This window comes from Myxocyprinus asiaticus, chromosome 28 (assembly GCF_019703515.2).
Source record: "Myxocyprinus asiaticus isolate MX2 ecotype Aquarium Trade chromosome 28, UBuf_Myxa_2, whole genome shotgun sequence".
NCBI classification, from domain to species: domain Eukaryota; kingdom Metazoa; phylum Chordata; class Actinopteri; order Cypriniformes; family Catostomidae; genus Myxocyprinus; species Myxocyprinus asiaticus.
This window is the reverse complement of record NC_059371.1, coordinates 27255001-27276286: the sequence shown is the minus strand read 5'-3', so window position 1 is coordinate 27276286 and position 21286 is coordinate 27255001. Positions and strand designations below refer to the sequence as shown.

At 35.8% G+C, this 21286-nt stretch overlaps 1 protein-coding gene across 2 annotated transcripts in view; it reads right to left on the bottom strand.

Moving 5' to 3' along the window:
* The window catches only part of LOC127419172 (peroxisomal membrane protein PEX14-like), an 83656-nt gene that overhangs the window by 35163 nt on the left and 27207 nt on the right, over nt 1-21286 (bottom strand). For both annotated transcript variants that reach the window (XM_051660354.1, XM_051660355.1), the window contains exon 3: nt 13497-13581. In XM_051660354.1, coding sequence (XP_051516314.1) covers nt 13497-13581 — 85 coding nt within the window. The remainder of the gene's footprint in view (nt 1-13496; nt 13582-21286) is intronic.

Below are 21286 nucleotides of genomic sequence, written 5' to 3'. Positions count from 1 at the left end.
GAATTGTCAATTTTATGAAGGTTATTTGATAGAAATTATTTAACAGCATCTCTAAATTGTGCAAACAGCACAACTTTCCACTTGAGGTAGCAGGAGGACACAGCAACAAAAAACTGTGTAATATCCAGAATTTATGGCTTAGATGTTAGATATAACCATATTTCCCTTTACTGTCAAAAAATTATATTAACAAAATGTATACCTCCACCATTTACATTAAAATGGCCATATCCTCAGTTTTATCTCTCTTGCAGAAATCTCGAGGTTAAGGTCAAAGTTAAGTTTCTGAAATGGGGGCTGAAATGGCCCTGAACAATCTTGAATAATTGAAGGCAAATATTGGTCATCCTGTCCTGCATGGCATTCAAAGTGCCAGGAAGCAGCCACGGCCATGTGCTGAGCTGGTGCAGTCAGTCTGTACTGTCCAATAAGCTATAATGTGTCCCAGGACTCCCTATTCATCTGACCACACCAGACTGCATGGTGGCAGACTATTGAATGCCACTTAGCGCCCCCCCTATCATTTACTCCCGCTCACCTAGTGGAAAAGACGCTCCCTGGAAGTTCACGTTTTACTAGGTTCACCTTAGAACGAATGTGTCGTTTTCTATGGATGTAATAAACAAATATGTACATATTTGCAATATCATTTGAATGTTTAAATAGCACCCCCTCACCCAACTACAAAGGGGGCTGCCATGCATTAAAATAAGATGCATGTAAATTAATTAACATTTGCTTTTCTTATGGGTTTTTGGACTCACTCAGCTGTTTTGTTTCCTCTGATGTCTTTATTACAAAGAAAATGGGATGACAAATGAAAGACCTTTGAGATCCAATTTAAAAGAAGGACAACAAGAGTGAATTTTACATATAAAAGGAAAAGGACACAAAAAGGAAATGCAAAATGTATTATGGTTTCCAAAACCTGTGGAATGACCCCTCAGACCCCCATTTCAGATCGACCTGCCGGTAGATGAATTTTTTTAACACATAAATTACATCTAATGACAACACCGTAAAATAAATAAATAAATAAATAAAATAAAAAAAAAAACAATAATGGAAAGCTATTCTGTATTTCATTATACTGTATTATTTGGTGCACCTGATACACGCACAGCTTGTTTATGAGTCACCATATTAGCAGATGCTCAGCCGAAGCATTTGCTGTGACCTTGCCATTCTCACTGGGGCATGAAATTACGGTGGTGGCACAGCGATATTACAGCTATAAATACTGTAAACTGCATATCTGGGCTACGTTTTCTATTGTCTTTCAACATAAACCTGATCGGTATTTATTTAAAGGAAAACCCATTGCTCTCCATATTATTTATGGCTCTATTTTCTGGGCTCTTATTTTCAAGATGTTTTTTTCTTTTGCTCTTTTTTTAAAGAGTGATGAGGCGACTCATCGAGTCATAAAGTGCAGTTCTCCAATTTCGGCACTTGTGAACTTCATAGTAAAGAACAAACTCACAGGGACAATTAGAAAATTGCTTACTGCGATATTTTGGCTGTTAAAGGTAACTACTATTTTTTTTAGTAGAGCAACAGGGCCTGAATGATATTTTGGTTGGTGAATATTACTTTAGAGCTGGTTGATAAATGGAAAATTCACAATATATTTTCAATGATTTTGCCGCCGATTAAGCAACATCGTGAATATTTGGATAACTGAATGTGTTTTTTATTTGGTCATTAAGCTTCCTAAGGATGTGCCATTAGATTAGTTTTGCGATCCTTTCTTGAGTATGAGAGCATTAAGACAGAGATGTTTTAATAGGGTCTCTGATTTAAACTGGGTGCCAAAATACTGTTAAAATAGTTTTTATTGATTGCAGTAAATCAGCTCAAACTATCTGTTTGAATGAACTGACTAATAACTCTGATTCAATGATTCATTTGCATTATCACTCGGAAATGCTGTTCATTATTTGTATTAACATATTGCCGTAACTAAGTAAACAATTTTGAAATATAATTCATCCTTGTATTCATTTTAAGAAAAAAATGTGGAAAGTGGAAAACATGTCTTAATTATTTTTAGCTAGATTTTAAGAATAGAACAGAACAGAACAGAACTGAACTGAATAAAACAGAATAGAAAATAATATAATAGAATTTTGTTTGTTTCCTTTATTTGAAAAAGCCATTTTTAAGCCCCATTTCAGAACAAATGCATAAATATCAAGATACATATTGAATATTGTTAAAACACTGAAAAAAACTCAATACATAATCTGTTTAGCTACATCACCCAGGTCTACGTCAAATTAGAATATCAGACTGAAAAAAAAAAAAAAACTACTAAGGGTCATAAACAAATGGAGGTCACTGGGTTATAAAGAGCCTGAGAGCAACTTGTGGTGAGATTTCACATGTCAAGTACATGTCCCACATGATTGCATGCCCTAAATAATGACCGCTCTCATAGAGTATTCATTTATGTATTAAAAAAAAAAAAAAAGAGGACTCTGTTCTCATTTTCCTGCTTTATTGCCTTCTGCCCATGACAAAGTGGAAAGGGACAGGCCTAGGTGGCGCCGTGGAGTAATTTATAACCACATCAATCCCTTTGTCTTCTATGCAGGCCTTGGTCATTGCCATTCATGTCCAAGAGGTGAGTAGCATCACCTTACTTGCAAACACTTTCCTATTAATATCTGGGATGATGAACCATATCTTACCTTCATAGCATGAGCAGTATTATACCTGCAGTGCACTATAGTGTCCCTCATGGCCCTTTGAGCATAATGAAATGACTGCAAAAGAACACTTGTGAGGTCAGAGATACAGACACTGAGTTCAGCAGCTTGGAGCTAGTATCATACTAGCGTACATATGTACAAAGTTTATGTATGAAGTCCTTTAAATAAATACTGTGAAGTTTCTGATAGGACTGGTATAAAGAGGATAAACTTGTAATCAATGTATTGTATTTTTTTAATATAATTAAAATACCATTACAACAAAAATCTGTTGCGAAGGTGTATGTTTAACCACACGCTGTCATGTAAGCAACCAGTCACATTTCTCTGTGATTTACGAGTTGGAGATGACTAGTAATGACTTGCAATCAAGTGAGTCGTTAGACGGATTAGAAACATAGACTGATTTCACAGTGAAAACAGAAGGTTGACTTTTTTTTTTTTTTTAGCTAAACTCAGTCTCAAGCGGGAAGTGTTTTTCAGTGTAAGGGCATGTGTGAACTGCAGTTTCCAGGTAAAATGCCCAGAGAGGGGCGCCAAAAGCGAGTTTTAAAGCAAGTTGTCTTTAGCGGTAAAGGATGTAGTACAGTGAAGAGGAATGCATATGTTCTTAACCCCCAAACCCTAACTCTAAACCTAACTGTCAATGGAGTAAAAATGTCATCGTAGAGGGACAATTGAACCTCTGAATCACAGTCGCTAGTCATTATGCGATATTATATGCATGTATTATTCTTTGTTTCAACGTGGGACGAGAACCGCAGTCTCTCATGCTGCTGAAGCAACACGCTTCCAGTCGCGCCACAGGAAAAGGTAAACACATTTGAAAGTGTCTGATGGGAGATGCCGCTTGTCAATAACTCAGCAAGATGGGGTTGATGCCAAAGTACTAGAAAATTCGGAAGCAACGTGGCGACTTCCCGTGTATTGATGTTGTCAAAACGATAACTCATTACTTCGAGACTGATTTGTAAGTCTCTTTGGCTTATTTATTAAAAAAAATGGCTTATATGAGTCATTCCTTTATAAACCCGACAACACTGGCTGCACTGTATCTTTATCATTGTGTGCATCCAGCAAGGACAACTCAACAGAAATACATGCAGTCTATTCGTTCATGTATCAGACAACGCAGGATAAATATATATATACTGTATATAAAATGACAACGCCAAAAAACTGTGTTTACATGAGATCTGAAATAATCAGATTATTCTCTGCTTTTAAAGTAAAAAGAATAAAAACAACACTTGCACCCATTGGATAAGCCAGTAAGAAGGCCGGTAAAGGTGTTTACATTAGAGGTGGGGGGAAAAATAGTTTCAGTGATGCATCACGATTCTTTCTTAAACGATTCTGAATCGATTCTCAAAAGAATCAGAATCGATTCTGAGTTTAGTTTAAACCGATGGAGCACAGTGGCGCGCACAGACACAGACACAGAAACAAAGATACGCGTTAAGAGCATACACTAAAGTCAAGCACACAAACACGACTGTTTGCAGACTAGATGTATCAAACACATGACCATTTGTGCCCAAATGAAACTACGATCTCAAAATTCTCACAAACTCACGCACATAACAACGGCAGAGTTTATTCATGATAACATGCCAACAAACAACATGAAAGACGAGCTTGCACCTGTTATTGCACTGATTTGCACAGAACGGGGGAAAACACAGCAGAAAATAATTATGAGGCAGCGGTTCGTGAGATGTGGGTGATGTTTTCATTTAATTCTTTTTTTTTCTATGCCCTTCTCTACTCTTGCGTGCTCTCCATTTCATTGGCTTTTGCTTATTGCTGGTCACTCGCTTGTCAGGACAGTGTGCACACATGCTGATAAGGGTTTGAAATCCATCATAGCATTTGCAACAGGGTCGTGTGATCTACTCACAGAGAAAACAGATGAAAAAGTGCATATAAGATGCTTGATAAATTTCTGAAGCACCAACCGCACCATTTAAACTGCTACCATCACCTGTGCAGGTGAGGAGAGGAGAAGCTGACAGCTGCACTCTCACAGAGATATATCTTACATCCTGGACCAACAACTTCCAGCTTTGTGGTTCAAAATTATAATGAATAGGCATGGCATGGATTAATTTGAAATAATAATTAAATACTATTAAATGATTAACAATGCTTTAAACAGAAAATATAGGCTATATGTAATCAGTTGAAGTATGTAATAGTAGCCTATTCAGTGTGTTTTGATAAAGAACCAATGTTTTTTTTTTCTTGTGCTTTTAAGAGATTTTTTTATAAGGTTCTAAAGAAAGAAACTGAAAAATTTTGATACTCTTTTAAACTACAGATCTGTTTATTTAATCTTGTGGATATTCCATGTTTTGTTCACAGCTCATACTGAATGTAAAAGGCCAGTTTATGTTATGTGACTCATTCTGATTTTTGAAAACAAGCTGTTAAATAAAAGGCTGAATGGGAAAAAATAGAGAATATAAAAGAAATTGAAGAAACTGAACAAAAAAATAAAAGAAAATGGATGACAAGATGCATTGTGATGCATCGAGACGCATCGAGAATCTGTTTATAATCAAATCGTCGTAATCGAATCGAATTGTGAGGCCAGTGAATATTCAACCTCTAGTTTACATACAAAACAAAATCAGAATAATGGGCTTAAAAAAATCTAGGTGTGCAGTTTGGTTTATACTTAAACTGTTTATGACCTTACCCCGATAAAGGAAAACCGTTTAAGGTCTTTCCATGACCACACACATTGTCAGTTTATTAAGCATAAATGCACTCATTAATTATTTGCCGTGTAAATTCAGCTGAAATTCAGCACAAAACACTGGTGTGAAGGCTTTTTCCATAGTTTTATAAAGCTAATCTAAGCTTCAATATGAAAAAATAATCTTATTCTTAAATTCTAATACACAGAAATGGCAAAAGAAAGTGAACAATGTATGAATAAGTGCATCTGTTAAACTGTACTATTCTGTCTGGTTAAAAAAAAAATGCTGTAGGTTGGGAAAAACTACATTCAAAATAAGACACATTTGTGAAAATCAAAACACAAAAATACAGTTTAAGACATCGCTATCTCAAAAACAAGCTCAGAAATCCTTATTCATAGATCCGTCTCAATAAATGACAGTAATTTGGGGATTTGTGGTTAAAATAATGCACCACAGCTTTAAGGCCAGCGATTACATGCTGCTCCCTTAAACTACCTCTAAAGTTAGCATAAATATTAACAATATATACACCCACATTTAGAAAGTCAGATCAAAGAGTGATGCAATGATGTGGGGTGTGCCTGCAAATTTGCAATCCACAATTTACACTGTAAAATGAGCTGCTTAGAAAACATTAGCACATATCTCTGAATGCTTACCGAAACCAATCACATTCCCCTTGAAAAGAGAGAGAGACTGAGAGAGAGGAGGAAATAACGTAAGTATCCTTCTCTGCGGATTAGTGTGTAACGGCATGCTAATACGTGTAGGAGAGATTGTTGTGTAAAGATGCTGCAACATGTAATCAAAGTGCTTCCTATTTTCCCCTTCATCAGCTGCCCGCCACTATGGCTGCTTGCTGGAGGAATCCAATTTAACTCCCCCACTCCGCCAAGAGATGGTATTGTTTTATTTTATGTGGGCTTTGACATTTCTCGCCATTAATAAAGAGCAAATCTAGGAAATATTTACATAAATATGCCATTAAACTGTATTACAAATTAGAAAGGACATATATTTTGGTGTCTTTTTTATTTTGAGGGAGATGAGTGATTTGCAGGGGGTTATAGGGGTTGATCAGGATTGGGACAGTGGAAGATATAGGTGGTAATTAGGATTTTTGCAATGTCCAGAATGTTTCACACATCATGCCAGACAGATCATCGAACCCTATAATAGTACCTTCTAGCAGTGGTTCTCAACTGGTTTTGCTTCAGGATTCAAGATTTTATGTTGGACACCAAGTGGCGACCCAACACAGTTTCACAATTATTTATCGTACAATTTTTTTATTTTTTTTTCTGCAAATGGAACACTAAAATGTATTAAAGGGATAGTTCACCTAAAAATGAAAATTCTCACATTATTTACTCACCCTCATGATATCCCAGGTGTGTATGACTTTCTTTCTTCACCAGAACACATTTGAAGAAAATTAGAAAAATATCTTAGCTCTATAGATCCTTAAAATGCAAGTGGATGGTGATTCGATTTTTGAAGCTCCAAAAACAGATTTTTTCCAGTCCAGCTGTTAAATTAATGTCTTCTAAAGCAACACAATCACTTTTGGTGCAAAAAAGATCAATATGCAAATACTTTTTTAACTCTAAATCATGCTTCTTGTAAGAAGCGGTACGCACATGTGACGTTATTGCGTTGGCACGTGACACGCGAGAATTGAGGCACGTGCGTCACAGCCGGAACAGCAGTGCTATTTACAAGAGATTAGGAGGAACGCTGTACAGAAGCTTCGTTGGTTTTGGTTTAGATCTGTATTTATCTGTTTCTTTACTCACAGTGGTGCGTTTGTGTGCTTATCCTGGATGTCTCAACCGAGAGGAGAACGTGAGATTACGTCCGTATCATGGCAACAGTACTACGTCACACAAGAGACAGCGTGAACTTCACCCTCTTGTGAAGCTTGCCGGAAGCGATGATTTAGAGTTAAAACGTACTTAAATATTGATCTTTGTTTGCACCTAAAGCAATCGTATCACTTTAGGAGACATTAATTTAACCGCTGGAGTCGTATCGATGAGGTTTATGCTGACTTTGTGATTTTTGGAGCTTCAAAAGTCAAATCACCATCAACTTAGCTGAGATATTTTTCTATTTTTCTTCAAATGTGTCATGGTGAAGAAAGAAAGTCATACACTCCTGGGATATCACGAGGGTGAGTAAATAATGAGAGAATTTACATTTTTGGGTGAACTATCCCTTTAATAGGACCATGTACTGCATAGGCCCAACACTATGTTCAATTATTAACACGGTGTAATTGGCACAATCCTGTAGTCATACTTTCTTTTATCTTGCATAGATTTATTCATGATTTTCTATGATAAGAGCATGTCACGCAACTAGTTCAAGTTGGTGTCACGGTTCTGGTTGGTCCACCGGGTTCTTTCAGTGTGTTTTCGTTTTCCCTCGTGTGTTTTCCCTTGCCATGTGGACGGAACAATTAGCATTTCCTACGAGATGCTCATTCGCACCGCTCATGAGGCAGTCACCCCCACCTGTTTCTCTTTACCACGTGTATATATTCTCCCTTGTGTGTAACGACTAGTTGCCTGATTGATTCATTGTTATTTCGTTGCAGTCTTGCCATCTAGTCAGTCTTGTTTTGTGTTCTTTCCCAGTTTTTCCAGTGAGGATTTCCCCTTTGGATTTATTGCTCTGTGGATTATCTCCAGGACTATTGATCACTGAACTGTTGTTACGTCTGTGGTTTACTCACCTCACTGCCGTTGTTACCCATCTCTGCCATTCTCAGCCCAGGTGTCTCAAGCTATCTGCCATCACTCATCTGTCAACCTTCCCATCTCTCATGCCAGTTCTACAGTCTTCATTCCATTTTTGCATTGCTCAGCGTTTCAATAAAGACAATTATCATTTCCTTCTCTCTGCATTTGGGTCCTTCCTTAAACCACACGTGACAGTTGGCATCTGCCTAATTTGACCCTTAACAAACAATTTTTTAATTTTTTTGCTGTCCTAACTCTGAATTTTATTATTTGCATTTAGAATTTTTTTTGTGCTGTTCATGACCTTTCAGAACACGACCCACCAGTTGAGAACCAATGCTTTATAGCATTTCTCATTGGCTAGATAATTTGTTTATTTTTGTAAAATGGAGCTATCATTAAAAATCCCATCTAATCAAACTGAATTTTACAATCCCTGCTCCTTAGAATATGTAACTGATTCATCGGTGTACAAAACTATGCTGTGGATTAAAGACAAAAATATGCCATATTTAGAAATCAACAAATAATATATTGTAGAATTTGTTCCAGAACATCAACAATTAATACTGTAGAATTTGTTCCAGGTTTAAATTTGTATTTAATTATTACAACAACCTTTGCTTAACCCTTATTAATCTATATAAGCCATAAACATTGAGAATTAAAGGTGGAGTAAGCCACTCCTGAGAAAGTCTGTTGATATTTGAACTCAACAGCCAAACAAACACACCCCTCCCTTCAGTGCTGCTTCAGAAGTTCCGCCCCCAAATTCACGCAAGCTGGAAAAGTGTTTTGTGGATCGGTGCGATCCACTTTGTTTATTTTCCCATTTACAGAGCCAGGGCTGTGTACAAACACCAGATTTTTTTTTTCAGTGCACACACAGAATGGACAGCTAGTGGACCATGAAGAGATATTTGTGGAATTTGACAAAAAGTGTATTGGATTAAAATGACTTATTCCACCTTTAAAGGTCACCTTCGTAACTACTGATCCATCATTTTGGCTACAGTGTTTAAGGCATGGCTTAGAATGAACAACGTCAATCAAATGAATGTTTAAAGCAAACTCCAGGAATGGTGCAGAAAACACTGCAGGAACAACATACGGAACAGCGTGTTAAAATTGCTTCTGTGAGCTCAGCAGGGCTCTGGGAAAATGGTAAATTTCAGGAGAAATTTAATAAAAAAAGAAATTGGCTTAAGATTACTCAGCACTTTGCTTCTAGATTAGTCTCCCTCCTAACCTTCAAATTGCACGAGTTGCTTTCAGAGTGATACAACATTGTGACATAATTACATTGTTGAAGGTGAGGCTCAGTAGAAATGGCTCGGTGCTGACACAAGATGATTTTCCAGCGCATCCAAATTTACAGACAGCTCACTTTAAAGCCGACACTCTTTACCATTTGAGGGACCAGTCAAAAAGAAAAACCTTTAACTCTTAGACAAAAGGTTGCTGATTGCCATCCATAATTAAAACACGAGGGTCATTGTGACTCCAATCCAAAATCAGTTCTTACAATGTTCTTTAGAGTGTTCAACATGAAATCCAAACTGAGTCTTTTTTAGATGTTTCTGGTGTTATTGTGAACGATTCATTAGTGTGCTTTATGCAAATCAATATTTCATCTTAATAATCTTTTATCAAAGCGTAAACATTTCTTCTTCCTCTGAAATGGCTTTTCTTTCTGCTGATGTCTCTCAGAGAGGACACATTAGAGAAGTAAAATGGGTTGCAAACGGGCTTGTGTGTTTACTTTAATGACAGACATTACTAATGGTAAGAAGTACACACAAATCATTCCTAAATCATATTGGGTTAATTAAGCCATTTGATTGATAGTCTGATCGTCCCATTAGGAACATCCATTGAGAGAATATTGAATAATTGTCTATTCCAATGTTTAGCATATTTTCATAACAATGTGACAAGCTGCAATATCAGAGCAAAGTTGTCCTCGGGGTGTAAGCAGCTGCGTCCTACCCTCCAAAATTACATGAGCCAGTGAGAAAAAGAAAAAAATGAAAGTTGAAGCATTGATGATAACTCGTCTGCTGTGTCTGTAAACAGCTATGTGCTTACTGTTCTATCAATAACCTCTCGGTTGCAGGGATCGGTAATTAATAGGCTAGTGACCTGGAAATAGTGTCCTCTTTCAAAGATCTCCAAATGTCCGCATAAAAAATACAACATCAAATTAGAATAGCAATACCACGAGGCAGAGTCTTCCAGCTATAGATCTATTGATGCTCAAACACACCCTAGGGGCACATTGCCATGATAGTCCAGGGTTCACTGTGTTCTCCATTAGAATCTGGCTCTGTCATTCAGAGAGGTCAAAGTCAATCTAAATACATATAAAAATATAAAATATAAAAAAATACATACATATAGACGCGCACACAATTCATAAGAGAATTCATATGGGGTCGTGGTCCAAAAGTCGAGAGCACATTGAAAATGTGGGACTTTTTTCCCCTTCCTCTAAACCTTGAAAATTTTAAAACAAAGAAATGATATGATTTAAAACAAATAATAAACATATAAAATTCTTCAGAATATAAAATAGTAAATTTGTGACATTGACAATGTAAACTCCTTTCTACAAAAAGTCAGATTTCTTTGCTTCCATTGAAGCGCACAAGATGCTTTTTGGAAAAATTTTAAATCAAGCGGGAATAACATGGATCAGGTTCTGCACAAACTTGTAAAGTCCATGCCAGCTCTAGTGCTTGCCGTCAATAAAGGAAAAGCAGAACATATCAAATAATGACAAATTTTGACATTAATTAGTCATTCATTTTTTAATTTAACTTTTCACTTATATTTTAACCTGATACATTTTTAATGAAAAACATTATTTTTAATATATATATTTTTTTTATTAAATACTTATTACATTTCACTGGTGGTCTCAGACTTTTGATCCCACTGTATGTCAGATAAACAATAAATAATAATAAATATATATATATATACATTTAAAATGATATTAAATCTTATTGATGAGGATTACTGGGATCCACTGAACACTACTGACTTCAGTAGGCAGTGGGGGGTTGACCTATCATGAAACAGTGCCACGGCAGCATATTAATATTTGATGCACCAATACACCCCTTGGAGAAAAGCATTTGAACTGCTTTAAATATGCTTGTTATAAAATGCAAATATAATGCAGATCGCTCATAGCCTGAGAATAACTGAAACTTGATACAATTTCAAAAGTAAACATTCAAAGCGCCACATTTCATTATAAACATACATATTAAGCCACATAAGCCAACTGTGAATGACAAATGAAGCCAAACTGCTCCTAACAAGAAGTACTGACCAAAGAAAATGCTAAAGATATTGAGAAGCCATAATAAGCCACTGATGTGAACAACAGCATCCGGCAACTATAGATTTTGTCTCTGGTTACTGATACCAGTCATGAAGCTATTAGGTTCACTTTTCTTTGCTCACTACTAGCATCAAGAAAGCCCAAATCCACCTGCTTCCATCAATAAAGGAATAATTCACCCAAAAATTTAAATTCTTTATTTATTTACTTATTCTCATGTAGTTCTAAACCTGTATGATTTGATTTCTTTCATGGACGTTTTCAAAAACATCAAAAAAGCACCATAAAAGTATCATAAATGGATTCATATTATATTATAGCTGTGTGTGAAGAACACACCCAATTTTAAATTCGTTACCACTTTGATGGTGCTTTTTTGTCATTTCTGGGGCTTGATAGCAACAGCCTGAATCACTTTCATTATATGGAAGAGAGAGGCTGGGAGATTCTTATTAAAAAAAAAAAAAAAAAAAAAAAAAAAAAAAATCACACTTTGTATTTTACCGAAGAAAGTCATACAGATTTGGAACAACATGACAATTTGCATTTTTGGGTGAATTATTCCTTTAATGAGTCCCTACAGAACAAATTCCATTTTAAGGGAAAAAAAGATTATGTTAGATGAGCAGAGCTGTGCTGTAACACCAGGCTAAGATTTACAATTATCAATACTGCAGGGACAGATGAGTTATCGAGTTATAAAGGACAATGCTGACCTTGCTAAACTCAACTGTAATCACGATAAGACTAATCTGACCTTTGTGACTATATTTTATTCTAAAAAATTATATGCATTTCAGCGCTGAAGATATCATCATTTTATGTGACTGATTTAAAAGTTTTAAGACCTGCTTGCAAAACACTCAAATAAGCCGTAAAGTGAGACTCTTCTCCGTTTCCATCACTGCCACCACCCAAAGTGATTCAATGAAACATCACAATGTCATTTTCAAAGAGAAAACAAAAATCTTGAAAAATATCAAAATACAGTGTAAGAATTGATTTCTATACAGCACAGACTTGGCCTGGTGATCTGATCTGAAAGGGGTTTGTGCTATAGGAGTGATAGTTAAGGGTTATGCATCAAACACACATATCGATTGATACCTAAACTGCTCTGAATTTAGAGTGAATGCATATGTATGCTCACAACATGTTACTTCTCTGGTCGATAAAACGTTCCGATGCATTCCAGCGCTTTAATATTTATGATAACATCTAAATTAAGTAAAAGCTTTAAAATGCTGGGAGGTAGCATAATTGACAATTCCATTGAAAGTGCAGGAGGGTTTGTCAATATTAATTTTCTGGATCCCAAAGAAGCGTCCCAACTGATAGGTCATTTATCCACACAGCTGGGATCAAGCGCTTTGCAGTCTAATCGACCCCTACCTGACCCTCCAGGGTATGCAACAATGGCCTCGACCTTTAACCCTTAAAAGCAAATTACCTCATCCTGTGAAAATCATGGACCAAAGTCCACAGGACTTCATGCTGTTTCATCCCCAAAATTAAGGTGTCTTTAAAATGAAAAATATTTTAAAACCAGTTTCTTGATTAAGCTGATTCTAGCCATTCAAATGATGTTTAAATTGTTTAAGAAATGTATAACTTAATTTCATTAGTTGAGCTACAGTATCCTAAATCATTGCACTTTAAAGGAATATTCTGTGTAAAATGCAAGTTACAGAAATGCACTTTCAGTGGAAGTCTATGGGGCAACCGTTTGCTTGTATACTTGCCCCATAGACTTCCATTGTAGGTGCAAACTGTCAACAATTTTTTTTTGTCACTTCAAAATTATTGTATGTGGTATTCAACAGCAGGCCACAGATGCTATCAATAGAGCTTAACTGACATTTAGTCCAGAATATTCCTTTAAGGTTAAAGTCTGAGAACTGAGAAGTATCCTTTTCAGGCTTTAAAATGGTTACATTTTATTGCACAGCAGGTTCAAGAGCATACTGATAAAACTCACCTTTTTTCTTCAAGAAAGCTTTTCTGGTTGTTAATGGACTCTGACGAACTTTCTGGTTTTGTAAAAACCTCACTGCCGTGGCAATCTGTGAAGGGAAAAAATAAAGACTTAAATTAGTGTGAAATGAGCTATAGCGACTCATCAGTAAATTACCTTCTCGGCTTTAAGAAAGAAAAAAAACTTCATTGTAAATGAGAGAAAGACTGAACAATTCTTGCAAGGCAGATGAATTATTGTACATTTCCAACTCTCTATGGTATTTCATCAGCCATCTACAGGAACTCTTAAAAAAAAAACTTCCCTCTCCCAATAAGTATATAGAGGCCAGACCACCAAACCACTTTAGAGATAAATCTAGGAAATGAGTGAATCAGCAGTTATAAAATTATCCCATCAAGGTTTGCTGAACAAATGGGGTATGGAGTTTAATTTGCCATTATCCTCTTTAAGTCAAACTCCTGGCCTTAAGTGAGCAGGGACTGAAAATCTATACTTAATGTTGAAGTGCCCATCTGTATCTAATAACTGCAGAATACCTGGCTAAAAATTTCAGCAATTCTTAAAGAAGAAAATGCATTATGATCAAATAACCTAGCTGCGTGTTGTAATGACTGAGTGTTAATGCACTAGAAAATTAAATATCCCCAGAACACGTGTAGTTGGAAGTGCAGCGCCATTCTCATCGATTCCATTGTGTTTCCCTTCGAGATGCACCTTGCTCTGCCACTTTAGCTTGCTTGCCTTAGAATTAAAAAAAGTCTCTTGCTCAAACACCATTATAGCATGAATTTGAAGTGCAGACTCTGAAGTGGTGCTTTTAAAGAACAGATAAACATGAAATAACATCTGGAGATAGGGGGGAAACGCACACTCAAGGATAAAGCCGAGCTGCCTCGTTATCGCACCTGTGGTCCCTGTGATTCAATTGTAAAAGTCATCCCTCTAATAGGTTGAAAGGTTTTGATTACTGTTCTTTTTCTTTAAGCGGCAAAAGATAAAAAGTGATTGAGCGTGCTGTCTGTGGTAATCCGTTTTGGGTAATGCATTGCATATACTAAAGACTTGTTTCAATCCAAAAGTATTGCATTTTGAAAATAGACTGAGAAGAATGTGTAATAGTCGGCCGGCCAAGCAACCGTATATAATACTGTGGTGACAAATTAAGACAGAGCGAGTCGGGACCTAGTTTTCCTTTCAAAAACGCATCATATTGATTTCAGCTTAAATTTATGGGGAGGAACTTTGACTTTGTTGGCAGAATAAGGAAGATGAAAAGGGGGGCATTGCCAGTTTAGGGAACAGCATGAGATTATGATTACGATAATTGAAATAACCTAGCGGACAGGTTGCATTTGTCTTATAATACAGTGTGTTTCAAATGTCTTGTGAAAATGCCTCTGTTTTACATTTTTCTGATTGAAAATTATCAGCATAACGAATTGAGTGAAAAGCTGAAGTGAAAAAGTAACAATTTAAGAATGACTCAGTATTTGCTATGTCCTCCTTTTGCTCTAATGACAGCAAGCACTCGAGGTGGCACTGAGTTTGTGCAAAACCTGATGATCCATGTTATTCAAGCATGATTTGAAAATGCTCCAAAGAGCATCTTCTTCAATGGAAGCAATGGAATCTGAGTTAACATGGTCAATTTCACAAATGCTTATTTGATTACTAACCAAGAAATAGTTCAGATTCTTACATATTTATAATTCATTTTGTCAAAACATTTCATTATTTTAAATAAATTTAGCTTATTTCCAAGTTTAAATCAGATTTTTAAATGTGGACTCATTAAGTCATGATTGAGTATCTGCTAAAAACACAACCTGAGTCACACCTTGTTTCAGAACGCATCAGAGACAACTTCATCCTGTACCACCATGGCATTAGCATGACCTTTAGTGTAAAGGCATTACGCAAGAGGTGTGGAAATTTCTGGATCTCTATTTAGGCTGAAGGCTTATAAAACCCACTCATCCGGAACCTTTATTGTGACAAGCAGATTGCAACGTTTGCATAATCGAACCCTTGACGAATGTTTTAGAATTTAGAATATACTCGTTTTCATAATCCGACTACATTCTAGGAAGTTTTCAGAGCATGAATCGTAAGTGAAAATTTGTATCCATGTATTTGAACGGATGAGGGTTTTGAGTATTAGAAAACGTATGGTTGGTGAATCACACAATAAGTGCCTTTTATGATCCACAAACACATTTTCAGCCTCTTTTCATTGTTATATTGCCCACTCTATAAACATCTCGTAAATTGCACAAACCATCAATTTCCTTATTCGCTACACAAAAAATGATGTCAGACCATGGCACGGTGCACATACAGTAAATCACATTTTACAAGAAAACAAAATTCGCAATTGAGTCACTGCCAGCTAAAAACTATGTGGAGGGATGTTTCATTTAAGATTATAAAGACAAGGGGGTCAAAATCACAGCTCCCCGGCTTGAAATACGACTCCTTTTGTGATTGAGACTAGCTTTTACTTGAATGGAAGGGGCACAGCATTCTTGTAAACACTTCTCTAGAAAATGGGATCAAAGTGGGATAACAAATGAGGTCCATGTCCATTTATTTTTCAAGAGTGTTACGTCTGTTCTTCAGGGAGAAGAAAAGTGCTTTTCTTTGCAGATGACACGGCTGCTTTATGCAAGTTCCACCCAGACATCTCAATCAATTATAACCACATTGCGCAGATTTTAGTCTTGTCTACTTATTGACGTATAGATCACCCTCGTTGTCGTATAAGGTAGCAGCGCACAATTGCGCTTTTAAGGGGGAGAGCTGTATCTCTGCATGTCAGTACAAGGCACATTGGGTTTGGCAAGCAAAATATTAACTCAAATTAAAAAGGTGGGCACATGTTTCTTTGCCGAATACCAGTAAATACTCTTTGTTAATCAACCATTATTTTCTAGTGTTTCTTGTAAGGCTAAAGTTGCTAATGCACGGAAAGTGCTCCCTGTTCTAACCAATAATCTTTACAAATGAGATGAATGATCTAGTGTCAGGTGCTACCTAAAAAGTGGTGAAAACTCAATCATAGGGGCCGAGCAACATTAAGGGCCATGTCTGGAGACATGCCTGCCGTTGAGCATGATGACTGGACAAGGTCTTGCAAATCGCACATGTCGGTTATTGAGTTTGGATCGGACCGATTTTTAACAGAGCACTTTTCTCTCACACTCACCTTAAATTTGGAGGAGGTGGTTGTTGCCCTTAACATGAGAATATTGATTGGCTATGGAAAGCCAAGGCCCTGACTCTCCTTATTTGGATATAATGGGGGAATGAAACATATATGTCCTATTAGAGAAGCCAAAATTTTAAGGCCAAGCTCTTATGATTCTTTGTTCATTTCCATCTTCTGGAAATTGGATTAAAGTTCAATATTAAGTCTAAATAGAATCACCAGGCAAGCTTATTGCAAGTTGGATTTTTTCCCTCAACATTTATTATAGCATTTAAAATTGAGCAGATTGAATCAACACTACCAGTCAAAAGTTTGGACACACCTACTCATTCTTTATTATTACTATTTTCCACATTTAAGAATAATAGTAAAGTCATCAAAACTATGAAATAAGACCAAAAGGAAGTATGAGAATTATGTATTGACTAAAACAAATTGTTACACAAATCAAAACAATCTTATATTTCATTTCCTTCGAAGTAGTCAGCCATTGCCTATTTTAGAACTCTGCACACTACTGGCACTCTCTCAACTAACTTCATGAGGTATCCAGCTGGGACTCTTTTAAAACAGTATTGAAGTACTTCCCATGCTGGACATCAGGCAGCGTTACTTTCCATGGCAACTATTTCATTTCAGAAATCAATTTGTAAAACAACATTTTAATTTAGTAAAGAAATTCATACATAGGCACAATTTGCATTTCTTTTTTTTTTTTTTTCTTTTTTTACAAATGCAAAACAAAAAAGCAAGCATTTAAGCATAAGCTTTTATATCAAAAGCTCTTTAAAATCTTAAAGATCTTGAAAATCATACATTCAGTCAAGTGTGTCCAAATTTTTGACTGGTAGCATACTGTAAAGAGATAAATTAAAAGTTTTGCTTAAAAACGCAATTTAACCACCACATATGAGAAAAAAACATTTCCTATAAAGTTTTGCAAATAGGTCAATCAAGGAAACATACAAGTGATGCTCAAGACAAAGCATGTTTACAAAGGTACTATTAAGATGGACAAGATTAAATCAAAGAAAAAACTAGTCAAGACTATGTCAGTTTGCCCAAAACAGGGTATGCATGTATAAAGTAATGAAATATAAAACATTTTAAAACTTTTTAATGCAAAATGTAAAAAAGAATTTAAGACCAATTATGTAACAAAACAAATATTCATATTTAGTCATAAAATAGTGAAGTTTTAACAGCACATCAGTACATTCAAGTTATTAGGGCTTGGCATATCTAAAAAAAAAAAAAATATATATATATATGTGCATGTGTGTGTGTGTGTGTGTGTGTGTGTGTGTGTGTGTGTGTATATAAATATAAAGTTTTTTTTTTACTTTATGAGTTCATTGAAGTATGATCTTCATTGAAATGGACAGTAAGAATCAAAAAGTATGTGTAGAAGTGCAGCAAACAGGGTTTTTTAGTTTTGTAATGAATCTTCTGCGCTCTTTGGATCAGAGGGCCGTCTGAAAATGTGTGACAGTTCACCCAAAATTAAAAATTCTGTAATCAACTAATTTTCATGTTGTTCAAATCATGTCCTTCCTTGGAATAAAAAAAAAAAAAAAGGATGTTAGGCAGAATGTTACCCTAAAATTCTGTGTTACATAGAGGAAAGAAAGTCATGTGGAACAACATGAGGGTGACTTCATGATGACAGAATTTCATTCAAACTGCAGGACTGTTGACAGTAATGACTGCTCTGTTAGAGGGGACATGAGCTCGCAGCAAAAGGTGGGGGCCATCAGTTGGCACTTAAAAGGAAAGGGTAAAGGAAGCTAAAAGGAAATCATTAGCAGGTCTGGGGATCCAGTCTCAGCATGAATCAATTCATTTCAAATTGCCCTGTACATTTGTGAAGAAGCACCCCTGATATAATAAAGGCCTAATAGACACTGATCCAATTGTGTTAGGTCGGTCTCAGATTCCTACAAAACAATGGTTTCAGGAGAAGAGAGAGGGAGAAAGAGATTGTAGCCGACTTTCTATATTAATTAACCTCTCTCGTGAATGATTCCATGACATAGATGGATATCTAGGAGGCTTTAAGCTCTCAGAGTCTCTGAAATTGGAATGAGTCTTATACTGTATGCAGCCAGATTCCTTTCACCTCCTGATGGGTTGATGCACAAAATGGTGTTTTTAATCTTTCATAATTAGATCTTAAAACGCCTTTCTAATTATGACAACTTCCGCATTAAATGACCTTTATCGAGGAGGCCCTACTGAGAACAGCTGAAAGAAACATACTCAAACGAGTGTGTGTGGGTGCATGCGTATACATATTTACTTAGCTATTACTGCAGTGCAAGGGCGAAACACTGTAACAACACGTAAAAAACAAATTCTAACACTATGATCATATGACAAGTTTGGCTCAACTATGGCGAATTGCAGAGAATAATAATCAATCATTCTGCCAAAAAAAAAAATTACATTTATGGTATATTCACTACTGTCATGGCTACTGCAGTTTTACTATGAAACTATGGTTATTTAAGGTCTTTTGATTTGAACCATGTTTTTTGAAACCATGGTACATGTACCATAAATTCAACATGTAACTAGAGGAAAACTGATTACTGATTTTACTTCCATATTGTTGGTTTTGTGTTGTTACTATATGGTTTACAAAAAACATAATAGCTAAAATATGGCTACTGTAGTAAAACCATGGTGAATTTTGGTGGTAACTGTGGTTTATTACAAAAACCATAAATTAACTATGTTTTTTTTTTTTTGTTTTTTTTTAAACCATGGTTAATTTTTGTAATATATGAACAAAATTATTGCGAGGGAATGCAAAACTATTTCAGAGAATACATTTTCTCCCTGTCCTTTAAGGGGCTCTGTAAAAAAGGCCCTGTTCTAGAGGGTGAGTTAGTGAATATGACGAATGCCTGTTTTCTCTGATTAGTTTTTACAACTTGAGCATAGCTTTGTTAATGTGTTAAAATGTATTTTAATCATATATGTTATCATGTAAACTTTGACAGGCTTAGTTTATGAATACTTATGATTTTTCGATGGTACTCATTGGACCCCACATTAATGAAGCCCACACTTTGGGGAAACACTAGTCAGTGCATCTGTTTTTGTTTGTTATTCATTGCTTTTGAGAGATGGATTTATTTATTTTATTTTATTTTATTGTTCTAGATAACCAGCTGATGACCTGCTATGCAGTGGATATGTATAAAAAGTTTAATAAAAGTAGTCCATACGGCTAGTGTGTGAAAATTTTTCTGTGAAAATCAAAATGTCTGATGAGCATTCACACTATAGAGAAAACACTCATTGTTTTTGCTACAGTACAATACAAAGCAAGTTATTGTGGGAATGAGCTTCTCTCATGAATGTGTATAACAAACATCAAGATTTTCATTGGTAAAGGACTTAAATTCCAGGCTGTTTCTCACCAAAACCTACTGAATGCCTTCAGAAGACTTGGAATATGATACAGTAGTCGTATGGAATACTTTTATGATACTATTGTCCTTTTTTGAACATCTCAGATTGGTGTTGTCCCTGAAGACATGCCTGCCCAAACTCCATATGCCCTTAGTTTTCAAGAGCTGTCCTGAATGATAAATAAATAGCTGACAATTTAAAACTTGTTTTGTGTGCCTACTGTTTTAGTTTAACTAAAAAGAGATGCCCACTTTACTTGAAGAAAAGCAGGAAATCGATTGCACAACAATTTCTAGTCGCCATATCTTAAAATCTTAGATTACTACTAAGTCTTAACTAAGATGAGTACACATTCTTGAGTATATTAAGTATTAACTGAAATTGACATTTTAAACAAACTAGATATTTATTACCGTATTTGCTCAGCAAGAATGTTCACTTTATTTTTGGCTGATTATTACCTTGACTTCAATTTTACCTTTAAGTTTACTTTGCAAAAGTGAGGCAATCGGTTTGCAAACTTTTTTCAAGTAAACTGAACTTACAGTGAAAATGGAATATAAAATTGCAGTAACTGCAAAATCCACACTTAAAACAAGTCATTTTGCTCAGTTTCAGTGTTGGTGTGGTTACTGTGTTTTGCCTTTGTTGTGCAGTATTGTTTAGGGACATACTGGACTAAATCTGACAAAACCTCCCATTTGAGACATTCAGGGATAAACTCAAAAGGAAAATTTCATTTAATTTTCATAAATAAAACAAATAGTTTTTTAATTATAAATATGCAAAACATTTTCTTTAAGAGGTAGGGTTAGATTTACTACAGTAATCATAATTAACTTTATATTAAAACAACACAAATCTATGTGCACATGCATTAGACTGCCAAGTGATGTATAGAGAAAGAGAGAGAGTTCATCTAAAAGAGCTGAATAAAATCAATTCTTACTGATCAACCTAGACACCCACAAGGCACATACACAACCTACACATCAATAAACCTTTACCATCCTTCACATCACACTGTTTTCACCCATTTTAGCTTTCTTTTCGCAGTGATGGATGATAAAACTCCATCTTTTATGGCAGCTCTTAAAGTTCTGCCTCCTCGTCATCGCCAAATCCCAGCAGTCCCTCTAGTACGGCCTGCTTGTGACACTGA